General features: G+C 51.1%; 1 protein-coding gene across 1 annotated transcript; it reads left to right on the top strand.

Annotated features, from left to right (window-relative positions):
* The first annotated feature begins 85 nt into the window (after positions 1-85).
* ABCC10 (ATP binding cassette subfamily C member 10) lies at positions 86-23,562 on the top strand. Its single transcript, XM_039532059.1, has 22 exons — positions 86-261; positions 4,249-4,445; positions 7,047-8,427; positions 9,255-9,482; positions 9,859-10,015; positions 10,873-11,012; positions 11,109-11,188; positions 11,353-11,524; positions 12,555-12,653; positions 12,911-13,100; positions 13,562-13,639; positions 14,377-14,568; positions 15,122-15,257; positions 15,733-15,928; positions 16,445-16,788; positions 16,966-17,135; positions 18,085-18,245; positions 18,690-18,943; positions 19,312-19,457; positions 19,958-20,055; positions 20,331-20,443; positions 23,057-23,562. The coding sequence occupies exons 2-22, from the start codon at positions 4,285-4,287 to the stop codon at positions 23,190-23,192; spliced, it is 4,632 nt and encodes a 1,543-aa protein (XP_039387993.1). The 5' UTR covers positions 86-261; positions 4,249-4,284; the 3' UTR covers positions 23,193-23,562.
* The last annotated feature ends 78 nt before the right edge of the window (positions 23,563-23,640 follow it).

Genomic DNA, 23,640 nt, shown 5'->3' with positions numbered 1-23,640 from the left:
GGGTGGCGTGGGCGGCCCCGGCCTTGTCGTCACTGCCTGCCCCTGGCGGGTGGGTCGGGGGACCCTGCTCTCTCCAGGCATCGGGCCGGGCGGCCGTGTGAGGCGCCGCCGGGCGCTGGGCCGCGGGCCCCCTTTGGCCGCTCCCAGAGCCGGGCTGGGCCCGCTGCCTTGGCCACATCCGCCCCAAACAGCCAGGGGGTGTTGTGAAGGCCAAAAGTATAACTAGATTAGAGCCGCCAGTGACTGTTAGCCAGTGGTCAGGTATGTAACGCTGTGCTCCAGCTGTCCCGAAACCTCTGGCTGCCAGAAAGTGGGACTGGACAACAGGGGATGGATCACTCAGTAATTGCCCTGTTCTTTTCATTCCCTCTGAAGCATCGGGCACTGGCAAGTGTGGGAAGATAGGATAAGACAATTCACACCCCTGAGAGATGTGGTTAAGACAGCCTAAGTTTTGGTGTAGACACTACTAGGTTGCTGAAAGAAATCTTCTGTCAGCCTAGTTGCTGCCTCTCGAGGGGACAAATTGACTACAACAATGGAAAAACCCTTTCTGTCGCTATAGCAAGTGTTTACACTACTGCAGCACTTATTTTGCCACTGCAGCGCTTGTAGTGCAGACATATCTTCAGGCACATTAAGGGCATGTCTACACTTACAGCGCTGCAGTGGCGCAGCTGGCAGTACATGTAGTGAAGATGCTCTATACTGGGGTAGGCAACCTATGGCACGCATGCCAAAGGCGGCACGCGAGCTGATTTTCAGTGGCACTCAGGTCCAGGGGCCTCTGCATTTTAATTTAATTTTAAATGAAGCTTCTTAAACATTTTAAAAACCTTATTTCCTTTACATACAACAATAGTTTAGTTATATATTATCGATAGAGACCTTCTAAAAACGTTAAAGTGTATTACTGGCACGCGAAACCTTAAATGAGAGTGAATAAATGAAGACTCGGCACACCACTTCTGAAAGGTTGCTGACCCCTGCTCTATACCAACAAGAGAGAGCTCTCCTAGTGGCATAAAAACCCCACCTCCAAAAGTGGCAGAAACTATGTTATCAGGAGAGCTTCTCTCCCTACGACATAGCGCTGTGCACACTACATACAGCCTATGTCGGCAAAACCTATGTCACTCGGGGATGGAATATTCACACCCCTGAGCGACAAAAGTTTTGCCGACTTAGGCTGTCGTGTAGACATAACCTTAGTCTAGCTTTCCCTTGTTTGCTGGGGAGGGCTCAAAGTCTACAAAATTTTAATTAGTCATTGATGTTAAATCATAGAATCATAGATCATTAGGGTTGGAAGAGACCTCAGGAGGTCATCCAGTCCAACTCCCCAACTCAAAGCAGGACCAATCACCAACTAAATTATCCCAGCCAGGGCTTTGTCAAGCCGGGCCTTAAAAACCTCTAAGGATGGAGATTCCACCATTTCCCTAGGTAACCCATTCCAGTGCTTTCACTACTCTCCTAGTGAAACAGTGTTTCCTAATATCCAACTTAGACCTCCCCCACTGCAAATTGAGACCATTGCTCCTTGTTCTGTCATTTGCCATCACTGAGAACAGCCGAACTCCATCCTCTTTGGAACCCCCCTTCAGGTATTTCAAGGCTTCTATCAAATTCCCCCTCACTCTTCTCTTTTGCAGACTAAATAAGCCCAGTTCCCTCAGCATCTCCTCATAAGTAATGTGCCCCAGCCCCCTGATCATTTTCATTGCCCTCCGCTGGACTCTCTCCAATTTGCCTACATCCTTTCCATAGTGGGGGGGGCCAAAACTGGATGCAGTACTCCAGGTGTGGCCTCACCAGTGCCAGATAAAGGGGAATAATCACTTCCCTTGATCTGCTGGCAATGTTCCTACTAATGCAGCCCAATATGCCCATAAGCCTTCTTGACAATAAGGGCACACTGCTGACTCATATCCAGCTTCTCATCCACTATAATCCTCAGGTCCTTTTCTGCAGTTGTTCCCCAGCCTGTAGCGTTGCGTGGGATTTTTCCATCCTAGGTGCAGGACTCTGCACTTATCCTTGTTGAACCACATCAGATTTCTTTTGGCCCAATCTCCCAGTTTGTCTAGGTCACTATGGACCATATCCCTACCCTCCAGCGTATCTACCTCTCCCCCGCAGCTTAGTGTCATCTGCGAACTTGCTGAGGGTGCAATCCATCCCATCATCCAGATCAGAGGTGAGCAAACTACGGCTCACAGGACCATCCTGTCTGGCCCCTGAGCTCCCAGCCGGGGAGGCTAGCCCCCAGGCCCTCCCCTGCTGTCCCCACTCCCGTGCAGCCTCACCTTGCTGCACCGCCAGTGCTCTGGGTGGCGGACCTGTGAGATCCTGCCAGGCAGCACGGCGGTGTGGCTGGCTGCGGCCAGACAGCGCGTCCACCAGTCCTGGTAAGGGGGTGGGGAGCAGGGTGGTTGGATAAGGCGCAGTGGGTCCTGGGCAGCAGTCAGGGAGCAGGGGGCGGTTGGATGGGGCAGAGGTTCTAGGGGCGGCAGTCAGGGGACGGGGAACAGGGGGGGTTGCATAGGCGTGGGAGTCCCAGGGGGCCTGTTAGGGGACGGGGTTGTAGATAGGGTTGGGGCAGTCAGGGGACTGGGAGATGGGGATGGGGTCCCGGGGGAGGGGGGAGTTAGGGGCGGGGTGTCCCAGGATGGGGCAGTTGAGGATAAGGAGCAGGGGGTTTGGATGAGACAGGGATTCTGAGGGGGCAGTCAGGAGGTGGGAATTGGGAGGGGGCAGATAGGGGGCAGGGGCCAGGCTGTTTGGGGAGGCACAGGCTTCCCTACCCAGCCCTCCATACAGTTTCGAAACCCTGATGTGGCCCTCAGGCCAAAAAGTTTGCCCACTCCTGATCCAGATCATTAATAAAGATGTTGAACAAAACTGGCCCCAGGACCAACCCCTGGGGCACTCCACTTGATACTGGCTGCCAACTAGACATTGGGCTGTTGATCACTACCCATTGAGACTGACAATCTAGCTAGCTTTCTATCCATCTCACAGTCCATTCATCCAATCCATACCTTTTTAAATAGGCGCTAACAAAAAACCCAATGTTTAAAACAGTGACTAAAATGCCCTTTCCCTCTCAATTACTGCAGCTTTCACTGTTTTAACTGTTGTAATGTCATGTTGTCGTGTTTCACTAGTTCTCGGGTTGTAAACTGTATCATGATGGACAGGACCTGAATTGCTAATGTAAAAGAACCCTTTTCATAATGAAACATTTCCAGGCCCCTGTACATATCATTAAGAGGCAAAAAACGAGCACAAGTTCAATCTTTTTTTCCTTTGTAGTAATCTTTAAATTCCCTTGGCAGTTTCAATTGGAATAGGATTCTCTTCTGCTTCCAGTTCTAAAGTATTGTATAATATTGCTGTGCACTGTTAAAGAACTGCTGTTTTCCACTCCAGAGACAGTCACATAGCGGTCATTGGGAGAGTTGTACAAATAACTGACTTTTCAGTTCATTGGCTGTTCCAAAAAATCGAGAGGAGAGGGAATTGTTGTGGGTTGACCCAAAACAAAAACATCTAATTTTTAGTGAACCAAAAAGTTGGGAAAAAATGTCATTTCGGGTCAAACAAAATGTTTTGTTTTCAATATTTTTTATAAAATTGAAGTGAATTTAGAAACAAAAAGTTGTTTTGAATTGAAACATCAAAATGTTTTATTTAAAAAACATCAACAATGTTTTGATCTTTTGTGGATTTGGCAGGGGGAGGATTTCAACCAAAAGAATTTGACACAAATTCATTAGATATTTCAAAGAATCATAGAAGATAGAGTTGGAAGAGACCTCAGGAGGTCATCTAGTCCAACCCCCAGCTCAAAGCAAGACCAACCCCAACTAAATCATCCCAGCCAGGGCTTTGTCAAGCTGGGCCTTAACAACGTCTAAGGATGGAGATTCCACCACCTCCCTAGATTTCCATCAACCTGAATCCACAATTTTCAGCAAAAAAAAGTTTCACATGAAAAATTTCATCTGGCTATAGTCATGGTTGGAGTTAATCCTGTGGGTAGCTTACCTACTTCACGGGGATAAGGGGAAGGCAGAAAAGTGTAATAAATGTTGTAAAATTGTTTGAGATCCTGATAACAAGAGACCTGCAGTGTGGCAAGGAGTTTATTATTAATAAAGGAGGAATCTTCCTTTCCTATCTCAAGCTGTATTTGATTTAGTTGTACACCAAACTCATTCTCTTTCCTGTTTTCTTCCCTAGGAACTCCTGGCTGTTACTCTTGGCTTCTAAGAGAAGATGGAAGAGATCCTGGCTGATCTGTGTGGTACCAGTCCGGAAGACCCACTTCCTGTGTGGGTCCATGGTAGTGTTGGTCACTGCTTCAACCAGCTGATTTTGAATGTTGTCCCTCACACAATCCTTGCATTAGTAAGCGCCTGCTACCTCGGCACTCCAAGGTACGGTAGCCATCTGTGTCTCCTCTTCATTGTAAAGAAGAATGTGGGAAAAGGCTCCTGAATGGTGGAAATCATTTCTCTCTGTGCCACATAGCAGCTGCCTGCAGGAAACATTCACAGTCTCGTGTTTACTCCCTTTTGGGAGGCGTGCTGGAGCATATGCAGAGTGAAAAGCACTATTAGGTCCTGTTTAGTCCAGGGGTCTCAAACACGTGGCCTGCGGGCTGAGTTAGTCCTGCGGCCTGCCATAGGTGCTGACTTCGCTGGCAGCCAAGCTCCCCTTTACCCCCCACCTCCAGCGTGCTGCGTCCCCACTCCTCCACCTCCCAGTGCTTCCCACCTTAGGACTCCCAGCGCTTAGGACTTTCCAGAAGGGAGTGGGGAAGCCGCACGCTCAGGAGAGGAGGCAGAGAAGAGGTGGGGCAGAGGAGGGGATTTGGGGAAGGGGTTGGAATAGGGGCAGGGGGATGGAGTTGGGGCGGTGACTTTGGGGAAGGGGTTGGAATGGGGGCGAGAAGGGATGGGAAGAGGCAAGGTAGGGGCGGGGCCCCATGTTTGAAACCCCTGTGATAGACTTGTTAGGGGCACTGGGCACCATCCCTCATCGCCCGGGGTCTCTCTGTTAGGGGTGCTGGGCACCTAGAGGTCGTCGTCCCCCATTGCCCAGGGGTCTCTCTGTTGGGATACTGGACAGTGTCTGTGACAAAGTGGAAATTTTCTGTAACATTTTTATAATTCCTAGGTGAGCCTCAGTTTCCCTCTCGAATTTGCACAGTGACCGGGGGGGGATGGAAAGGGTTACACAGTGCAGGAGAGAGTTGGCACCTATGGCGGGCCGCAGGAAATGGCCCGTGGGCTGCGTGTTTGAGACCCCTGGTGTAGATCATCATCAGTGTTACTGACCACATAAGGAATAGTTACAGGTGTTTATATTTTATTAAAACCCCGCTTTGCATTAGAGTTTTTAAAAAGTTAATACATTGACATTTAATAGCATACTATTTTACTCTTCATTTTTTTCATTTTTGACTATACTTTTGTATTGTTGTATGAAAAGATTTCAGTGATGCAGGCCTCTGGCCAATGTACTAGTCCTCATGTGGCCCTTGTGGTGATTTGAGTTTGAGATCCCTGGTTTAGTCCATCCCTATCCCCCAGGTCCAGTGTAGAATCTAGCCTATAGTTTATTCCCCAGGGTTTTGTCCAGCTCAGTTTCAGATATTCCAACCAATGGAGACCACCATTTCCCTTGGGGAGATGATGCCCAAGCCTAATCGTCCCTAATATTTCCTGATATTCAGCTGACATATTCCCTTTTGAAAAAGTTATATTTATCCCGTGGTTGTGTTTTGTTATATTATACACCATAGCTAGCCTATTGTACTTCGTTTCTCCTTCCTCCTAGTAGTTATACCTTACGTACCACCCTAAACAATTCCTCATGCTCCTTTCATAATTGAAGGTGATTATCATATCCCTCCTGAATCATTTCTTAGCCAAGAACATATATTCTCTGTATCTCCCTCCCTCCAGCCCTTTGGGTGGTATTCTTTTTTAAAACAAGAAAAGTCCTACATGCTGCTGGGTTCTAAATTAACTGTAACCTCTCGAGAAAGACCTGTTAATCATTGTGGACAGCTCAGTAAAAACATCTGCTCAATTTGCAGTGACAGATAGTTAAACACATACTTAGTTCTATATAAGGGACTGAGTAGAGAAAAATATTATAATGTCATTACACCAATCAGTTTCCTCACCTGGAAGTACTGTATATAGCTGGGGTCGCTATATCTCAAAAAAGATTTAGTAGAAAGGGAGTTCAGAGACTAGTGATCAGAATGATTAGAGACCTAAAAAAACTTCTGTATGAAAAGAGATTGAAAAGATTGAAATTATTTCGGTTAGAGAGGATATAAATACAAGGTGGCATTGAGAGAATATACAAAGTAATAAATGGTGTACAGAAATTATATCAGGGTTTCCTATTTACTCCTTCTCATAATTCACAAACAAGAGAATGGTCAATGAAATTGACAGGCCATAAATATATTACCGATAAGGAAATTGTTATGCATTGGGTAATTAGCCAGTGGAACTCTTTGCCACAAGACATCACTAAGGTCAAAAGTTTAGGAGGAATCAAAAAAGAATCAGACATTCATATGAAGAATATGAACATCCAGAGTTATATTAGAGAGGATAAAAATATATTTTTAGCAGGGATTTAAACAGTCCTGGTTCAGGACCTAATTCAACCACCAAGTATCACAGGTTACAAAGAAATTTCCTCATGGGAAGATTATTCCATAATTGTCAACTGTGGGATTTCTTGCATCTTTCTTTGAGGTATGTGCTATTGGCCCCTGTCAGAGACAAGATACTAGAGTATATTGACACATGATCTGATCAGGTGTGGTAATTTTTATCTTCCGAAAAAGCTCTTAATGGGACACAGAGCCTGTCATCCTCTATATGAGTGAGAACTAGGCGTGACTGGGTAGTGGTGGGAAGAGAAGTGGGAGGAAGGGGAGGAGTGAGTCACAGGTGATGGAATCGTAGCTGGCTCCACTCTGAAGCTTTCACCACTTTTCTCTCCACTAGATCTCCTGTCCCAGGGGCTTCCCACAGACCTGGCTGGAAATGCAGAATTGCTGCCTCCTTCATACTCACTGGCCTCTCCATCCTTGATATAATCTCAGCAGCCATCACTCAGCAGGAGTTGGGTACTTTGTATCTGGTAGTGCTGGCAAGTGGCATTGCCCTGCTGGCATGGCTCACTCATAGCCTGGCACTCCTCATGCTTTACAGGTCCACGTACGGCTCCTCCCGTGGCCCTGCAGCCATGGTGCTCCTAGCCCTCTTCCCTGTCCCTGCCCTTATCATCACACTGGTATGGTACTGCCAGAAGGGGGTGGCCAGGCCCCACCTCCACTCTGCTCACATCTTCAGACTCTCCATCCTCTGCCTGCAGTTGGCCTCTCTACTTATCTATGTGATTGGGTATATTACTCCTGTTGCCAGCAGGCAAGTTTTTTGCTCCATCAATGACTCCTGGCAGCGTGAACCTCTCATCACGGAGCCAGGGATCCCAGTGCCTAACTGGCAGGGAGTGGCAGAGGATGGTGAAAGCTGGCTCTCACGCTTCTCTTATGCTTGGATGAACCCTCTTATGAAGCGTGGCTATCAGTGGATGCTGAATCGGCCACAGGACGTCTATCTGCTACCTCGACGGCTCCAGGCTGCCAGGGTCCGTGATCATTTCTACTCCTGCTGGCAGGAAAAGGCAGCTCTCAGCCAAGAGGAGGAAGATACAATGTCTTCCACTAGCCCAATTGTCACCAAAAGTGATGGGAGTGGAGATGCCTCCTCATCTACAGGGAGCCCCTGTGATGCCCAGAAGGCTGTGCAACTCCTCGCAGTGCTGCATGCAGCCTTTGGACTCCGCTACTACTCCCTAGGGCTCCTCAGACTGGCTGGCAGCCTGTTGGGCTTCTCAGGTCCCCTGCTCCTGAACCTGCTGGTTAGCTTCATGGAGTCACACCAGGAGCCTCTGAGCCATGGGGTGCTGTATGCCCTCGGCCTCTTTGCTGGCTCCTTCCTGGGTGCTCTCTTGCGGAACCAGTTCAGCTATGAGGTGAACAAGGTGATGCTGACGGTGCGTGCGGCAGTCATCTCTGCCATCTATCGCAAGGCCCTGCGGGTTAGTGGCAGCAGTCTGGCTGGCTTCACCATGGGCGAGATTGTCAACTTCATGAGCACAGACACCGATCGGCTGGTCAACTTCTGCGTCAGCTTCCATGAGGTGTGGAGTCTCCCTTTCCAGTTTGCCATCACCCTCTACCTCCTCTACCAGCAGGTGGGGGTGGCCTTCCTGGGAGGCCTGGCCCTGGCCCTGCTGCTTGTGCCTGTCAACAAGGTCATAGCAAACCGTATCATGGAGAACAACAAGGAGATGCTGAAGCACAAAGACACACGAGTTAAGGTGAGGCAGCCTTTGGGTTCATTGCTGCATTTTCTTCCTGATCATTCTTAGAATTGTGAAACCCATGGTCTGTTCCCTTGAGACACTCCCATCACATCTTCCTGCTGATGCCTTTTAATCCTCAGACCCCTGCCCACTGCTGGTTCAAAGTGCATGCATCCACCTTTGTATGGTGGTTTTGTGCCTTTCTGATTTGGCACGCTCAGAGTCAGTGTCATCCACTTTCTCACTTCTGCCATGTGAGCATCTCCAGCACTGTCTCTTCCCTCGGGGGATTACTATCAAAGTGTCCTGGGCTCCAGTGTGATAGGATTTTATGGTAATGTTTTAACTTACCATCTCTGGTGACAGAGCTCTCTCCAGCCCCTCCAATCCTTTTGGCAACTCTCAACCCATATTTTGGAAGCATAGAAACTTAAGTCTCACTCCCAGACACACAGCAAATCTGTAGGAGCTTTTACAATATGTTCCTGAAGGAAGTTGTATCTAATTGTATATTTCCCCCAGTATGCCCAGTGGTCTTCTCTAGATAAGTCAGGACTGTTTTGCGGGATGACTCTTCTGTGGGGAGCCAATTGTTTTGTTCAGACATTAAATACTGAGTGTTTAGTTTTTTACTGAACACCACAGAGCTCAAATGGGAAGGCGTAGCATCAGGGAAGAGGGGTCAGAGCTCCTGACTGCTGCCCCTGCCACATGTAGACATGTCCTAGTCCTGGCCCCTTGTTTCTCCATCATTTGTCTCCTCTCTGTCAGATCTGTGTGGCTAGCGTCTAGTGTGATATGGCTCTGGGACTGTTCTGTTCTGCTTGCCTCTCTGCCCACAGTTAATGACAGAGTTCCTGTGTGGCATGCGAGTGATCAAGTTTTACACCTGGGAGAGGCACTTCGGTGCCCGGATAAATGCCTGCCGAGCCAAGGAGCTGCAGAAGCTGCGAGCCATCAAGTACCTGGATGCTGTGTGCGTGTACCTGTGGGCAGCACTGCCAGTAGTCGTCTCCATTGTCATCTTCATTACCTATGTCCTGCTGGGGCACCAACTCACTGCCACCAAGGTGAATGACAGGGGAGACCTGTGCAACCCCATTGCTCTGCTCAGACTGATGTGTGAGGTGGGAAGAGAGTTTTCAGAACCATCCTAAGCAGAATGACAGTGGGACACCTCTCCTGCACGGGGTTGCATTCCTCTGGAATCTCCCCTGGGGACAGAGCTCAGCCCACCATGCTGAGTGCAGCTGTAGCCACCCTGAGAATAGAGCTCAGTACCCTTCTGTGAGCCATGACCTTCCCTCAGATGCAAGGACATCTGTCCATTCTGTCTTCCCCCTCCCCATGATGGTCTCTAATCTGTGAAACTCTTCTGTGTGTGTGTGGGGGGGTGCCAAAGGGTCACTATCCCCCAATTCTTTGTTGTCTCCCTCTCTGGCACAGGTATTTACAGCCTTGGCGCTTGTTGGGATGCTGATTCTTCCCCTCAATAACTTCCCCTGGGTGTTGAATGGAATCTTGGATGCCAAAGTGTCCCTGGATCGCATCCAGCGTTTCCTTGAGCTCTCTGACCAGGACCTGCATGCTTATTACACCACTGGTATGGAGACAGGAGATGGGACACAAGCAGGAATGGGTGCTGTAGGCTTTTGGGTGAAATTTCCATGTGTGGGATGGGAAGAGAAGAACGGAGAAGTCTGAACACAGAAGGTGCTTGGGGTGCACAGGGAACAAGTCTATAGGAAATGGGCCCACTGGCCCTAGTTCAGTTAGGTAACTGCTTCACCTCCTCTGAACTCCCTAGGATGCTGGGCAGTGAGCTGTGCTCCCCTTCAGTCAGTCTGAGGTGAGCGCACACCATGGACCTGTGGAAATGTCACCAGTAGAGAACACGGCAATAGCATTACTCTCCACCAGCACCAAACAGACCATGCCTATGCCTGCTGATTTCTCCAAAATCTCCCTTGACACTGAAGCCATCAGCCCCGTTGGCTTTGGTTGGCAAACTGGGTGAAACCTCTGCACTCTCTTCTCCATATTTCCCTTCTTCCCCCCATCCCTGTTGCCAGCTCCCTGCTGTTCCTTCCACCTTCAGACATAGGGAGTCCAGTTTGTTCTTGGAATGACTCCATGGGTCTCCACTTGCTTTCTACAGGGATTCAGAGACAGGTGGAAGAGAGAAAGAAGGAAGGATTTTAAGGTGAGGTTACAACAGGGAAGTGTCTCAGTGTCACACAGTGGCCTTGTACAGCTGTGGGGAGTGTGTCAGAACTGTTTCTTATCCTTGCCTACTCTGTTTGGGAGTGGAGCTGATGGTGCTACCAGCATCTGAGATTGTCTGGGCTGTCTTCTCTCGGAAACCTACTGCAGGAGTGGCTGAGCACAGCTTAGTGTCTCCCCTGCACTTTCTGACCCTTGAGGATTAATGCAGTGGCTGTGCTGCTTTTCTTTTGCCAGATGGCCCCACAGACCCATCCTCTGCACTGGAAATGCATCACTCCACCTTCTCCTGGTCACCGCCCAGGGAGGAGAGCACCAGGCAGCACCTGTCTGGAGGGACTCTGCAGATCTTCATTCAGGACCTGGCAGTGGCCAAGGTGAGTGGGGGTGCAGGGAATATGGAAGAGGGAGCCGTCACCAGAGGGGCCAAGTGTTAATGCAATGAATCTGCTGCTGCTTGTTTCCCTCTGCAGGGGGCGCTGGTGGGAGTTGTTGGGAAGGTTGGCTGTGGGAAGAGCTCTCTGCTTGCAGCAATCACTGGAGAACTCAACAGGTAAATAGCCAAAGACACCTCTCCCCTTGTCCCACCTCCCAGCATCTCTGCTACCAGGGATTTTCCATGGGCTAGACCCATTTACCAGGCACACTCTCCCCATGTTATTTCTTCTCCTTTCCTTTTCTGCCTCTCTCCCCTACCTGGCTCTGGGGTGTTTGCAGACTTGGTGGGCAAGTGTATGTCTGGGATCTGGAGCGAGGATTCGGCCTGGCCACCCAGGAGCCTTGGATCCAGTTTACCACTGTCCGTGAGAATATCCTCTTTGGGAGGGACTACGAAGCCAGGCTCTACCAGGAGGTGCTTGAGGCCTGTGCACTTTCCGACGATCTGAATGTGAGTGCCCTATGATGAAAACATCCCACCAGCTTCCCTGTGCCCTGCCCTGAATCTCAGGCTGAACCTTAACTTCTCCATCAGGGCACAGAACCTATTTCCCCAGCCTCTCCCTCCTTCCTAAGCCAAATGTGCCGTGTGTCTCACGCAACCTAACTGTTCGTTCATTTTCATTACTGGTACCTGTCATTGAGTCACTTCCCTTCCCTTGGGCTGAGGCGCATGTGTGAGGTTGGTTTGGCAACACTTTGTACTGTTTCCTCTAAGACTTGTCCTGAGGAGCAGAAGGCTCTGAATCCCAGGGAAGGGAGAGGTTGTTCGAGGCTGCCTGAGTACTCCCATTAATAAGTAGTCAGGTTCTGGCTACAGGGAAACTATCAGAAGCCAATGCTTTGTTGGAGCAGAAAGCCCTTCCCCAGGATCTGGTGGGGCCATGCAGGATGAGAAGAGGCCTGAATTTGTGTCCTCCATGTGGAACTGCTGGTAGTATCGAGGCAGCAGCCCCAGATGTCCCAAGGAACTGCAGGGCAGACTCCTTTTGGGAGAGGAGGCAGTAACAAATCTCTCAGCAGGTCTGATGATGCTCCACACCTCAACCCTAAAGAGAGCTGTAAGGAAAGAATTGCTCATCTAGGTTGATTCAAGCCCTCACCCTTCTCCAGTCAGTAATCCCCACATCCCATTCAGGAAGCACATTAGACACATTAGCTGATGAACCCTCCTACTATACCCGGGAGGGAGGGATTATTGTCCTTCCATTGCACAGACAGGGAAGCAGAAACTCAAGGAAGCGTATGGTCTGATTTGTTCCATGATGCTGAGCACTGGCAGCTTCCTTTGATTTTAGTGGGAGTTGTGGGTGCTCAGAGTTTCTGAAAATCAGGCCACTTGTGTCTTGGCCAAAGTCTCATAGTGAGTTAGTGTCAGAGCCAGGAATAGAACTCAGGAGTCCTGGTTCTGCATCCCCTATGTTATGCTGCCTCTGTGAAGCAACTTTTTTAATGGATTATCTTGTGTGTTTCACTTCTAGATCTTACCAGCAGGTGACCAGACGGAGGTGGGTGAGAATGGAGTGACCCTTAGTGGGGGACAGAAGGCTCGAATCGCTCTTGCTAGAGCCGTTTATCAGGTAAGTAGGTGAGTGACCCTACAGAGGGCCAGTTGCTGCAGGTGCGTTGTCCAAGAGCCAAGGCTGGGCTAGAGAAGCTGGAAGCACCCAACAGCCAGAGCTCCTGCTGCACATCCTCCAGCTCTTCCTGTTCATGCAGGCTGGGGCTAAATGAGCTGGGAGCTGCCCCAAGCCAATGCCCTTGCACCATTCTCTACAACACCACCTACTGGGGAAAGCTGGAACTGGGAAATGTATCACTGTCTCTTCTTCCTCAGGAGAAGGAGATTTATCTTCTTGATGATCCACTGGCAGCTGTTGATGCTGATGTAGCCAATCACCTTATGCAGAAATGTATTCTGGGAGTTCTCAAACACAAGACCAGGATTCTCTGCACACACAGGACGGAGTTTTTAGAGAAGGCTGACACCTTGCTGCTCATGGACAATGGCAGAATAGTCAAGATAGGTACAGTGGCACACCTGCTTTTGTTTCAGTCTGTGTACCAGAGGGCTAAGAACTCTGCCCCAGCCTTATCAGACAGACAGATGGGCTGTGAGTTCAGATGGAAAATGGCCATAGAGGATCAAAGAAGACAGCTGCAAAGAGGCTGGGGTAAATTAGTGGGAGCCCTGGGGAAGAGGAACACTGGATAAGCTGGGAGAACTGGGACATGGTGAATATACAGGAGTATGGATAAAGCAGACTGACTCTGACGAGAGGGGCCTTGGAGTAAGACACAATGCAGGGACAGGAAGCTGTGGAGCAGTGGTTGTAGGGTTGTGGGTGCTGAATGAAGGAATAGGAGGGCAGAGGCAGAAGTAAATTGGGCCATCTTGTACCAAATAGCTAGCTGAACTTCCACAGCTGGCACACGGTCCCTAGGATCTCTGCAGTGTATAAAGCACTCACGGTTTCTCTCTTTCTAGGTACCCCATCTGAAATCCTGCCACTAGTGGAAGCCACCCCCAAGGTCAATGAGAAGAATAAGAGGAGGCAGAATAAAGGTCAATATATGGCAGTTTGAGGGGCATTGGTGAGGGTGGGTGGGGTCACTGTGGCTCAGGATAAACATCCATGCGGAACTGCCTACTGCCACTATTTGATCTCCAAGCAGGAGTTCAAGAAAACTGCACTAATGGGACAGGGTCGAGCAGGAAAGCTGCCAAGGGAAACTGAGGGAGACAGAGGAAGTGACTTGCCTAACATCACAGACTGAGTTGGGATTAGTAGACTCCTGGTTCACAGCCCTGTGCTTGATCTGCTGACTAGGCCTTGCCTCCTTTTCGTGGCAGACATAGAGCATATAATATATGTGGGAAAGGTCTGAATCCACAGGTTTCTCTGAGTCCTCCTGGCTCCTTAGCAGCAATCACATCTGCAGTTATGAGCTGAAATGGGGGTAATTAAATTGATAGCTGTGGGGCTTGGAAAAGCCCCATTCCCACACCTCGCACAGCGGGCCAGGGCTATTTTCTATGCTTGGGGTAATGGGGCCATCGGATACTGGCCAGGAAGCAGTATGCTGATCTGCACTCCCACCTGCTGCAGAACTTCCTGACAGATGCCTGTAGAACTGGGTGCAGCTGGCATGAACTCTGTTGCACAGGGAAGGAAGAGGGGACAAACCTTAGAAAGCCTCCTAAGAATATGGCAAAGCCTTCCCCTTGGCATAGGCCTGCCCTGTTTACAGTGAGGAGCTGGTCCTACTGGTGCTGCACTGACCTGTGCCTTTTCCCCCCAGTCCCTGCTGAGCAAGGCCAGAAGGAAGACATGGAGATAGAGGCAGAGGAACTGGGCCAAGCCACCTGCCTCCTCCAGCGGGAGGAAGAAAAGAAAGAAGGGGCAGTAGCTTTTCAGGTGTATAGGGCATATTGGCTGGCAGTGGGCAGCTGCCTAGCATTGTCCATCCTCTTCTCCCTGCTCCTGATGCAAGGTAAGGCAGCAGCTCGCTCCACTCTCTGTTTGGGCCATTCTCCATTTTTGCTCCCTTGCTATGCTCCCCGGATATGTGAGGGTCCCCTGGGTGTGGCAGACTGGGTTTACTCTCTCTCCATAGCCCCTGCAGGGGGAAGGCTCAATCCTCCTAACCTTCCAGCCGGGGCCCCTTCAGCACTTTCCTGTCCGTCAAGTTGAAGGGTTTGTCCAGAGCCCTTAGCCAGAGTGAGGGCAAAACATTGTGTCCTAATTTGTTCCCCTGCTACCCTGGGGGACACTGCGGTGTGGGTTGGTGTCTCCAAAGAAGACTCTTTTTCCCCAGGGGCCTGCTGTACCTGGCTCCTATGGATGCTGTCTGTCATCTCTACTGCTCAAGTAACCACAGTGGCGCATGTATTGACAGCAGGGTATAGATTAGGATGGGTAGTGAGGTGGTAAGGACAGTTCCTCAGGGCAGCCCCAGCTCAGCTCCACTTCCTGCTCTTCTCCCCCATGTTGGCCGAAGCAGAGTCTAACCCCCACCCTGCACTGACTCTTGTGTATCTCTGCAGCATCCAGGAACATCTCAGTTTGGTGGCTGTCACACTGGATCTCCAACCTGCCCCAGACGGCAAACATCTCCATGAGGCCCCTGTCAGCTTCTGTCCCTTCCCCACAGCTGCTGCTCTTCTCCTTTGCGGGGCTTGTGTAAGTGGGTATAGGTTGGCTCAGGAGCTGGCGTGGTCTGGCTGTGGGGGGAGCAATGATCTCCAAAGTTGCTCCTTAGTGCCCCTTTTGCAAAGGCCTCTTGCTGTGAATAGAATCTGGCTAAACGCCCTCATGGCACAGAACCAGTATGGTTGTGAGAGCTAGATAGGGACAAAAAGGGGTAGTGAAGAGGTGCTGCTTGATTTGCTGTCTGAGGCAGATGGGAGACCCCCTGGCGGCACAAGGCTCTTGAGGGTGGAGAGAGCCTGCATTTGGAATTGTAGAGATCAGTCTGCCACAGCTTGCCATGGCTGGTGAAAAGCAGGAAGAAGCTGGTAGCCCATCTCGGGAATAAGGACCCTTGGCTTCTCCCCCACCCTGGCCCTTGTGTTTGCTTTCTCAGGGGCTCTAGGTGTCAGCCTTGGCATAGTGCACACTGTGGCTGAAACACGTTCTGTCTCCTTCTCTCTCCCAGCTCCCGCGTCCAGGTGTTGGGCACAGCTCCAGTCCATCCCAATAGCACACTGGATGTGAACTTCTACCTGATGGTGTATGGCGGCATTGCTGGGGCCAACTCAGTCTTCACCATCCTGCGGGCCTTCCTCTTTGCCTACGGCACCATCCGCGCTGCCACTGTCATTCACAGCCGGCTGCTCCAGAGAGTGATGAAGGTAACAGTCGTAAGGGTGTGGTAGGGAGAGGTCCCAGGAGCTCAGCTCGAGGAGAGAAATGTGGGCAGGGGGAACAGAGATAGTCACAAACCGTCTCACTGGAGTGCTGACCTGCTCAACCAGGGAGGTGAACAGATTGCCCACCCCTTGGCTGCAATCATTATGCCTGCCTCTCAACTCTCCACAGCCAGAGGTACCTTGAAGCCACCCCATTGTGAAGGTGACTGGCTGTGCCTTGTGAGATGTGTGCTGCTGCTGGGGATTGGGGATGCCCATTTCAGCAGAGCACCTCCACACTGGGGAGGAGAGGGATTTGGAGTCTGGGTCTGCCGGGCCACTGCAGGCTGGAAATTCCTTCCTGCTCCATGTTCAGTCCTGCCTCTCTCCAGGCATTCTGAATGATGGCTGCTTGCTGGGCCACCCGCCAGCCAAGCTATAGCTCCAGGGGCACTGCTCCCTCTCCAAGGCTGTCCCAGCCCAGTGTGGCTCTTACCACTCTGGTTCCCATGTTGCCAGGCCACGGTGACCTTTTTTGACATTACGCCGACGGGCCGGATCCTGAACCGCTTCTCTTCGGACCTGTACTGTGTGGACGACAGCCTGCCCTTCATCCTCAACATCTTCCTGGCCAATGTTTTTGGGCTGCTGGGCATGCTGGTGATGATAACCTATGGGCTGCCCTGGATTGGCCTGATCTTGCTGCCGCTGGCTGCCCTCTACTTCTCCATCCAGCGCTATTACCGGCGCACCTCCCGTGAGCTCAAGCGCCTCTACAGCCTCACCCTGTCCCCCATCTACACCCACTTCTCAGAGACCCTGACAGGGCTGAGCATTATCCGAGCCACCCGGGCCACAGACAGGTGAGGGCTGCTCCTCGGATGGGGAGGGTGCCAGCACCTGGAGAACTTGGGGCTTTCACTCTTGTAAGGGAGAAGTTACCTAGAGAATCTGGCCCTGGGGCTGGCTGGGGTGACAGATGAATGGCAGTGGGCCTGGGGCTGATCTTGATATTAACCACTGCATTGTGCCCGGCCCAGATTTGAGACAGAGAATCAGCTGCGACTGGAGCAGAACCAGCGCTGCCTCTTTGCCAGTAACACCGCCATGCAGTGGCTGGACATCCGCCTACAGATGATTGGAGTTGCTGTGGTTACAGCTATAGCAGGAATCGCCATCATCCAGCACCAGAGGCAACTGGGAAATCCAGGTGTGCTCTGGAACTTTGGACGGTCACCCAGACCAGTAAGGGGTTGTGTCACTGCCTGCCCAGTAACCCTGGGTGCTTCTGTGCTGTGCAGCTTTGGCTCAGAATCCTGATACCACCAGCCTGCTCGCAGCACAGTGACCTCAGCCTGGTTACTCCTTGCAGTCCCGAGTCTCCCCAAAGCCATCTCCTCTGCAGTGCTCAGCCCCTCTCAGTGTAGCACTCTCAAAACCTGACTGAGTTTTCTGCTTCTTTAAAGAGACAGCACCAGCCTGTTCGGTTGACTGAGGATTTTACTCGTGAGTTAGAAACACTGCACTGAAAGGGTTGTGTAATAAAACAAGATTAGGTTTATTAACAAAGAACAGGTATTTAAGCCTTCCTAGTGTATGCGCAACGTGCCTCAGGTGGCACGTGACCTGGATTCATCACCGAATTTGGTCCACAGGTCAGATCATTAGCTTGCCCGGGCCGGGTACTGATGGGGAGTGTGACATGAACACTGATTCATGGCCCCCAGTATGAAACTAAGTAGAAGGAATTGGGATAGAAATGGTTACAAACAAACAAAAGTAAAAATATGCTTCTAAGACTAAAACCTAACTCAACAAACTTGAGTTTCTTGTTCAAAGTAGTTTTCTCACCACAGTCATTCTTCCAGCATATCTGGCCAGTCCTTAGCCAGGATCCAATACAGAGCCCAAAACACTTGGTTTCAGGCCATCCTGTTCCCTGTCCCAGAGCTGCAGGTCCGTCCACCTGCCCAGGAGGTAGATCCTCAGCCTCTTCTCCTCCCCCTCAGTCTCCCTACCCCAGAGCTGGGTTGCCATCTTATAACCTTCCCCTGGAGCTTTGGCTCCTTCCTTGTCCCCCTCAGTCCACCCTGGCTGGAGCTGCGTCCCCAGCTTTTGCCACTCCTTCACATGCCTGCTGTGCTCTCTTATCATCTCAGGTCTTGTAGGCCTGGCCCTCTCGTATGCCCTGTCTGTCACAAACCTGCTGTCAGGCCTCATCTCCAGCTTCACACAGACAGAGACCATGATGGTGAGTGTGGAGCGAGCAGAGGAGTACTCCACAGACATCCCCATAGAGCCCCAGGAGCAGCTGGTGCAGGTAAAACTTCTCACTTAGCTCTCCAGTTCTGGCCTGCATCCCATCTCATGGATCTGTGCTTTGCACAGTCTCTCCTGTCTGTGTGTTCTTCCCATCTGCTCAGGTATCCCACAGGGCCCTGATGTGCCAGTGGCTGGAGATGATTACAGCGATCTAATGAGTGGGCGCTGTGGACTGCTGGCCTGATCTACAGGAACTGCCCAGAGCAATTGCCCTTTCCTAATACCAGCCCCCCATTTTCCCCACCCCCAAGGTCTTCTCGTGCAGAGGGAGAAGGGCAGGGTGGGTGGAGCAGGGCTGGTGTGCGATTGAGAGATGCAGAAGAGGCTTAGAGTCAGGGATGGTCAGGAACTGAGAAGCCAGGTAAAGGGACAGGTGGCAAGTGGGGCAGGGCTGGTAGTTGATCCTGGTCACACTTTGGTCTCATCATCTTCTTCCTTTGAGGTTGCCCCTGACTGGCCGAGCCGGGGCCACGTGGAGTTCCAGCAGGTGGTTCTGACATATCGGCCAGGACTGCCCAATGCTCTGGATGGGGTGACCTTCATCATCTACCCTGGAGAGAAAGTGGGGATTGTGGGGCGCACTGGATCTGGCAAATCTACCATCTTCTTGGCACTCTTCCGCATGGTGGAGCTGAGGGGGGGACGGATCCTCCTGGACAATGTCGACAGCCGATCGGTGGGCCTGGAGAGTCTGAGGTAGGGTGGGCAGAGCAGAAGGAGGAGCAAATGGCATTTAGGGTCCAGCCAAGAGCCCTTACACCAGAGACAAGACTCTGGTTCTAATGGCTGTCAGCAAAGAGATACTGAGGGGGCTGGTTAGTGGAGATCCTTTCTGGCCACTTTTGGCTGCTTGTGGCAGTTTCCTGTCAGTTGCTGAAATGTTCCTGAGCCCCTCCTGCCCTGGTTGTGTGTGCTGAGACTCTCAGGCTGAGAAGAGCCCTGCCTGGTCCCTGATGCGTCTCAGACATGCCCTGTTTACAGTGCCCATGGCTGAGACCGGCCAAGGAGAGTCAGGGCCAGCCTGGTTCCCACCTGCTAAGCCTTCATCTCTCCTCTCCCTGCAGATCCAAACTGGCCATAATCCCCCAGGACCCATTTTTGTTCAGTGGGACAATCCGGGAGAACTTGGACCCCCTGGGGCGACATACAGCCTCTGACCTGTACCAGGTGCTGGAGCAGTGCCACCTACAGGCGGTGATTACTCAGATGGGTGAGTCCAATGCCTGCAGGAGATGAGGAGGCTCTGGCAGTGGACAGAGCCAGTGGGTGGAGGTGGTAGTCAAGGGCCTAGGTGCAGCAAGGTCTGGTATGGGGAGGCAAGACCCCAGTCGGGTCCAATGGGATTGTCATGTGATGCCCAAGCAGAATCCTGTAAGGTCCAGTGGAAGGACATGAGCAGGTGAGGTATCTGGTGGGGGTGGTAGGCAAGGCTCTGGCTAAGGGAGGCCAAGCCCCAATGGGATCCAGTGTGGGGGAGGGATAGGGGCTTACAAGTCTCACACAGCAGCCTCTGTGATCGTAGCAGAGGACACACACACACTGTTAGTGACAAATCTTGCTTCTGTCCGAGTCTAAAATCCCAAGGCTTTGGACTGGGGCTGAGCAAAGATGAGGTCTTGAGTACCAGCTGGAAGCTCCTGGCCCAGGCATGCTGTGCAGGGGCTCTAACCAAAGCCTTGCTGGGTGAGTGCTGTTCTTGCTTCCTTGCAGGTGGACTGGACTGTGAGCTGGGGGAGAGAGGGAAGAGTCTGTCGGTGGGACAGAGGCAGCTCATGTGTCTGGCAAGAGCCCTCCTGACCCAGGCCAAGGTGAGTGCTGCTAACTCCACCTGGATTCTCCCTGCTCAAAGCAGGGAAGTTACTTGTTCGGAGAGGGGGTGCCTGTTCCTGATTGTGGGGGTGGAAGGGCAGGAAGGGAGTCTGTGTCAGGAAGCCCTAGTGAGTAAATGGACAGTCTGATGTGTATGGAATCAGGGCTGTGAGCTGAGTTATGCTACCCTCTTAGGTGTATCTCTGGGCCGGGAACAGAGATCTCCTCCCATGGTGTTGGGATACCCTTTACTTTGTCACTGTGTCACTGGCAGGTGCTGTGCATCGATGAGGCCACAGCCAGTGTGGATCAGAAGACCGATCAGCTGCTACAGCAGACCATCCGCCAGCGCTTTGCTGACAAAACTGTGCTCACGATTGCTCACAGGTACAGCCGGCTTCCTCTCACACCAAGTGCATGTCTCCTCTGCATTGGGGAGTGAGCCTTCCAGCCCTGTCCACAGATTTGTGCTAGAGGGGCTCACACTAGTGCTCTCAAAATAGCTGTGTAGCTGTTGCAGCTTGGTCTAGAGCTCAGGTTTTAGAGCTGGGAGGAGGCAGGTGGGGTCGTGTGAGACCCTGAGCTCCAGCCCAAACCGTAACATTGAAGCACCATCTGCACAGCTATTTTTAGAGCGCTAACATGAGCCCTGCTAGTACAAGTCTCTGGACCTTGGCTGGGAGGCTGGCTGCCAGAGGCAGTGTAAACATACCCTGTGAGCCTTCTAAAAGCCTTATGGAGAAAGGGACAGACCTCTGCTCTTAAACTCACCTCACCACAGCACCAGTCTTCCCCCACTAGCCACACATACAGCCCCAGCATTACTCACTGGCCACGCCCACAGTGCCATCATTACCCACTCGCCACGCCCACAGTCTCAGCATCGTGTTTGCCCCCACCTTGATATTCAGCCCCATATGTGAGTTGAGCCGTGAAATCAGCATGACAAGATTTTTCAAGTGCAAACTTGTCTGTTTCCTTTTGTTGCTCTGGAGTGAAGCAGGTATTTACCATCCCCCTTCAGCCCCTGCCCCTGGGCCCTAGTCCACCTGACTGCTGCCAGTCTCCAGGAGCATCCAGATACTGCCCAATAGCAAAGTCTTCTCTTTGGTAGGTGCCAGGTGGAAACCCAGCACATTCTATGTATCAGAAGCTGTCTGATAGGGACTTAGGGAGCCCCTGACTTTCCTGCCAAGTGGAACAGGGGTATTGCAGCCTGAGAGGGTGAAAAGGGGTTGAGAATATAGAAAACTGAGAGCCTGAAAGCTCCCTGCCATCATGGAGAAGTGGAGAGGGTGCGGAACATGAAATACAGCTGGTCTTGCCCAGTAGAGGGCACTGCAGGACAGCCAGAGGATGAGAGACTGCACTGCCACCTCTGGCCAGGGATGCCCTCGCTCCCCTGATGTGGGCCAGTACCACGAGGTTAAAAAGCTCCAAGGGAAAGAAGCGACTGGTGGATAGGAAGAGCATCCTCCAGCCAGGCCACCTCAGGCTGTAGACTAATATCATCTTGAATACTGTGTTCAGTTCTGGTCATCTCATCTCAGAAAAGATACATTAGAATTGGAACAGGTACTGAAAAGGGCAACAAAAATAATTAAGGGTATTAAGCAGCTTCCATCTGAGGAGAGATTAAAAAAGATGGGGACTGTTCAACTTGGAAAAGAGACAACAAGGGGGGGTTATGACAGAAGTTCATAAAATCAGGAATGGGGTGGAGAAAGTGAATAAGGAAGCGTTATTTAACCCCTTCACGTAACACAAGAGTCAGGCGTCACCCAATGAAATTAATAGGCAGCAGGTTTAAAACAAATAAAAGGAAGTACTTCCTCACACAAGGCACAGTCAAGCTTGTGGAACTCCTTGCCAGGGGATATTGTGAAGGCCAAAATTATAACTGCGTTCAAAAAAGAATTAGGGAAGTTCATGGATGATAGGTCCATCAGTGGCTATTAGCCAAGATGGTCAGAGATGCATCCCCATTCTCTGGGTGTTCCTAAACCTCTGACTGCCAGAAGCTGGGAGTGGACGACGGGATGGATCACTTGATAATTGCCCTGTTCTGGACATTCCCTCTGAAGTACCTGACATTGATCACTATTTGAGGGCAGGATTTTGGGCTAGATGGACCATTGCTCTGGCCAAGTATGTTTGTTCTTATTTATGTGGTTGAGTCATTACTTGGATGGGAGACCTTTAGGGAAATCCAGGTTCTGCAAGAGAATCGGTAGTTGGTACTTTTCACTCCATCAGGACTGACTCTTGTGCCCCAGCCTGGCACCATGGGCTGCTCTGGTTCTGTCTTTTGGGGGAGATGGGAAACCGAGATCCTGACCACCTGGGGTCCATATGAAGATCCACTAGTACTTTCTGTAAGAGTTGGGTTATTAATGTCAGTTCTGATCCAATTCCAGTGCAGTGACATCACACAGTCCCATGCAGTTTATTATAATACCATTAATAATACTACATCCTCCCACTGTATCTCTGTGTGCTTTAGACAGGAATGAATTTAGGCTCCCAGCCCCCCGGGAGGCAATGGGTATCATTATCTCCATTTTACAAATAGGGAAACTGAGGCTCAGACTGGCAAAATAACTCACCCAAGTTCACAAAGCTAGTTGGTGGAAAAGCCAGTCAGGTGACCCAGGTGTTCTGACTCCCAGCCTCCTTGCTCTCACCTATTAGAAATGCTGTCTTCCTGGGTTCTCACTCTGTCTTGAAAGTTGTTGTGTAGCGTTCCTGTTAAACAGCTCCCAGATTCCTCCCCAGAGATGGCTGCATTTTAGTGCTGAAGGAGTGATCCCTGTGGATATAAGTGCTCCCCCAGCAACTGTGATGAAGGGCTCTGTAGAAATTGGTGCCTATGGGGGCGTCTCAGGCTTCTATGCTAATGAATGGGGGAGTGATATTTGGTGTCTCTCTCCCTGCACAGACCAAGACACATACCCCCCCCCCACACACACATATACATGTTGCTGTGTTTGCTCTCACCAGGCTGAACACCATCCTGGACTCAGACCGTGTGCTAGTGATGCATGCAGGGAAAGTGGCAGAGCTGGATTCACCTGCTGTCCTCAGCAAGAGGGAAGACTCCTTGTTTCAGCGACTCTTGACCAGTGGGCAGCAATGACTTCCCTGCTAAGAGACTGAGACCAGTGACGAGCACCTCCTGGCTGCACACCTGCAATCCCCATCTCCACTGGACCCCAACAGCTCGAGGGTGCAGGCACCTACTTCCTGCTGGGCCAGGAGCTGCCATAGGGGATGCACTAGCCTGCACAAAGGACAAAAGGGTGACACTGGTTCTTGGTTTGGGTCCTGCTCAGCCTGGACCTTGTTTCAGGTGCAGTCCCCTGAGCCATGATGGGGTTGGACCAAAACTTATAGGTCTGGATCAAGAGTCCTAGAATGAAGAAACATGCTCCTGGCTTGGGGCAGCATCCCCTTTGGTGTAATGAGGGTTTATTCTCTACTGTCAGGTGACTCCCATTCAAGGACTTGTAATTTAAAATAAAGAGCAAATGTCCTTGTTAAGCTCTGTTTCTCCTCTGGCCCTGGCCCTCATCACTGCTCCCCTT

Source organism: Mauremys reevesii, linkage group 3 (assembly GCF_016161935.1).
Source record: "Mauremys reevesii isolate NIE-2019 linkage group 3, ASM1616193v1, whole genome shotgun sequence".
NCBI classification, from domain to species: domain Eukaryota; kingdom Metazoa; phylum Chordata; order Testudines; family Geoemydidae; genus Mauremys; species Mauremys reevesii.
Note: the sequence above shows the minus strand (reverse complement) of the source record. Positions and strands in the feature narration are given on the sequence as shown.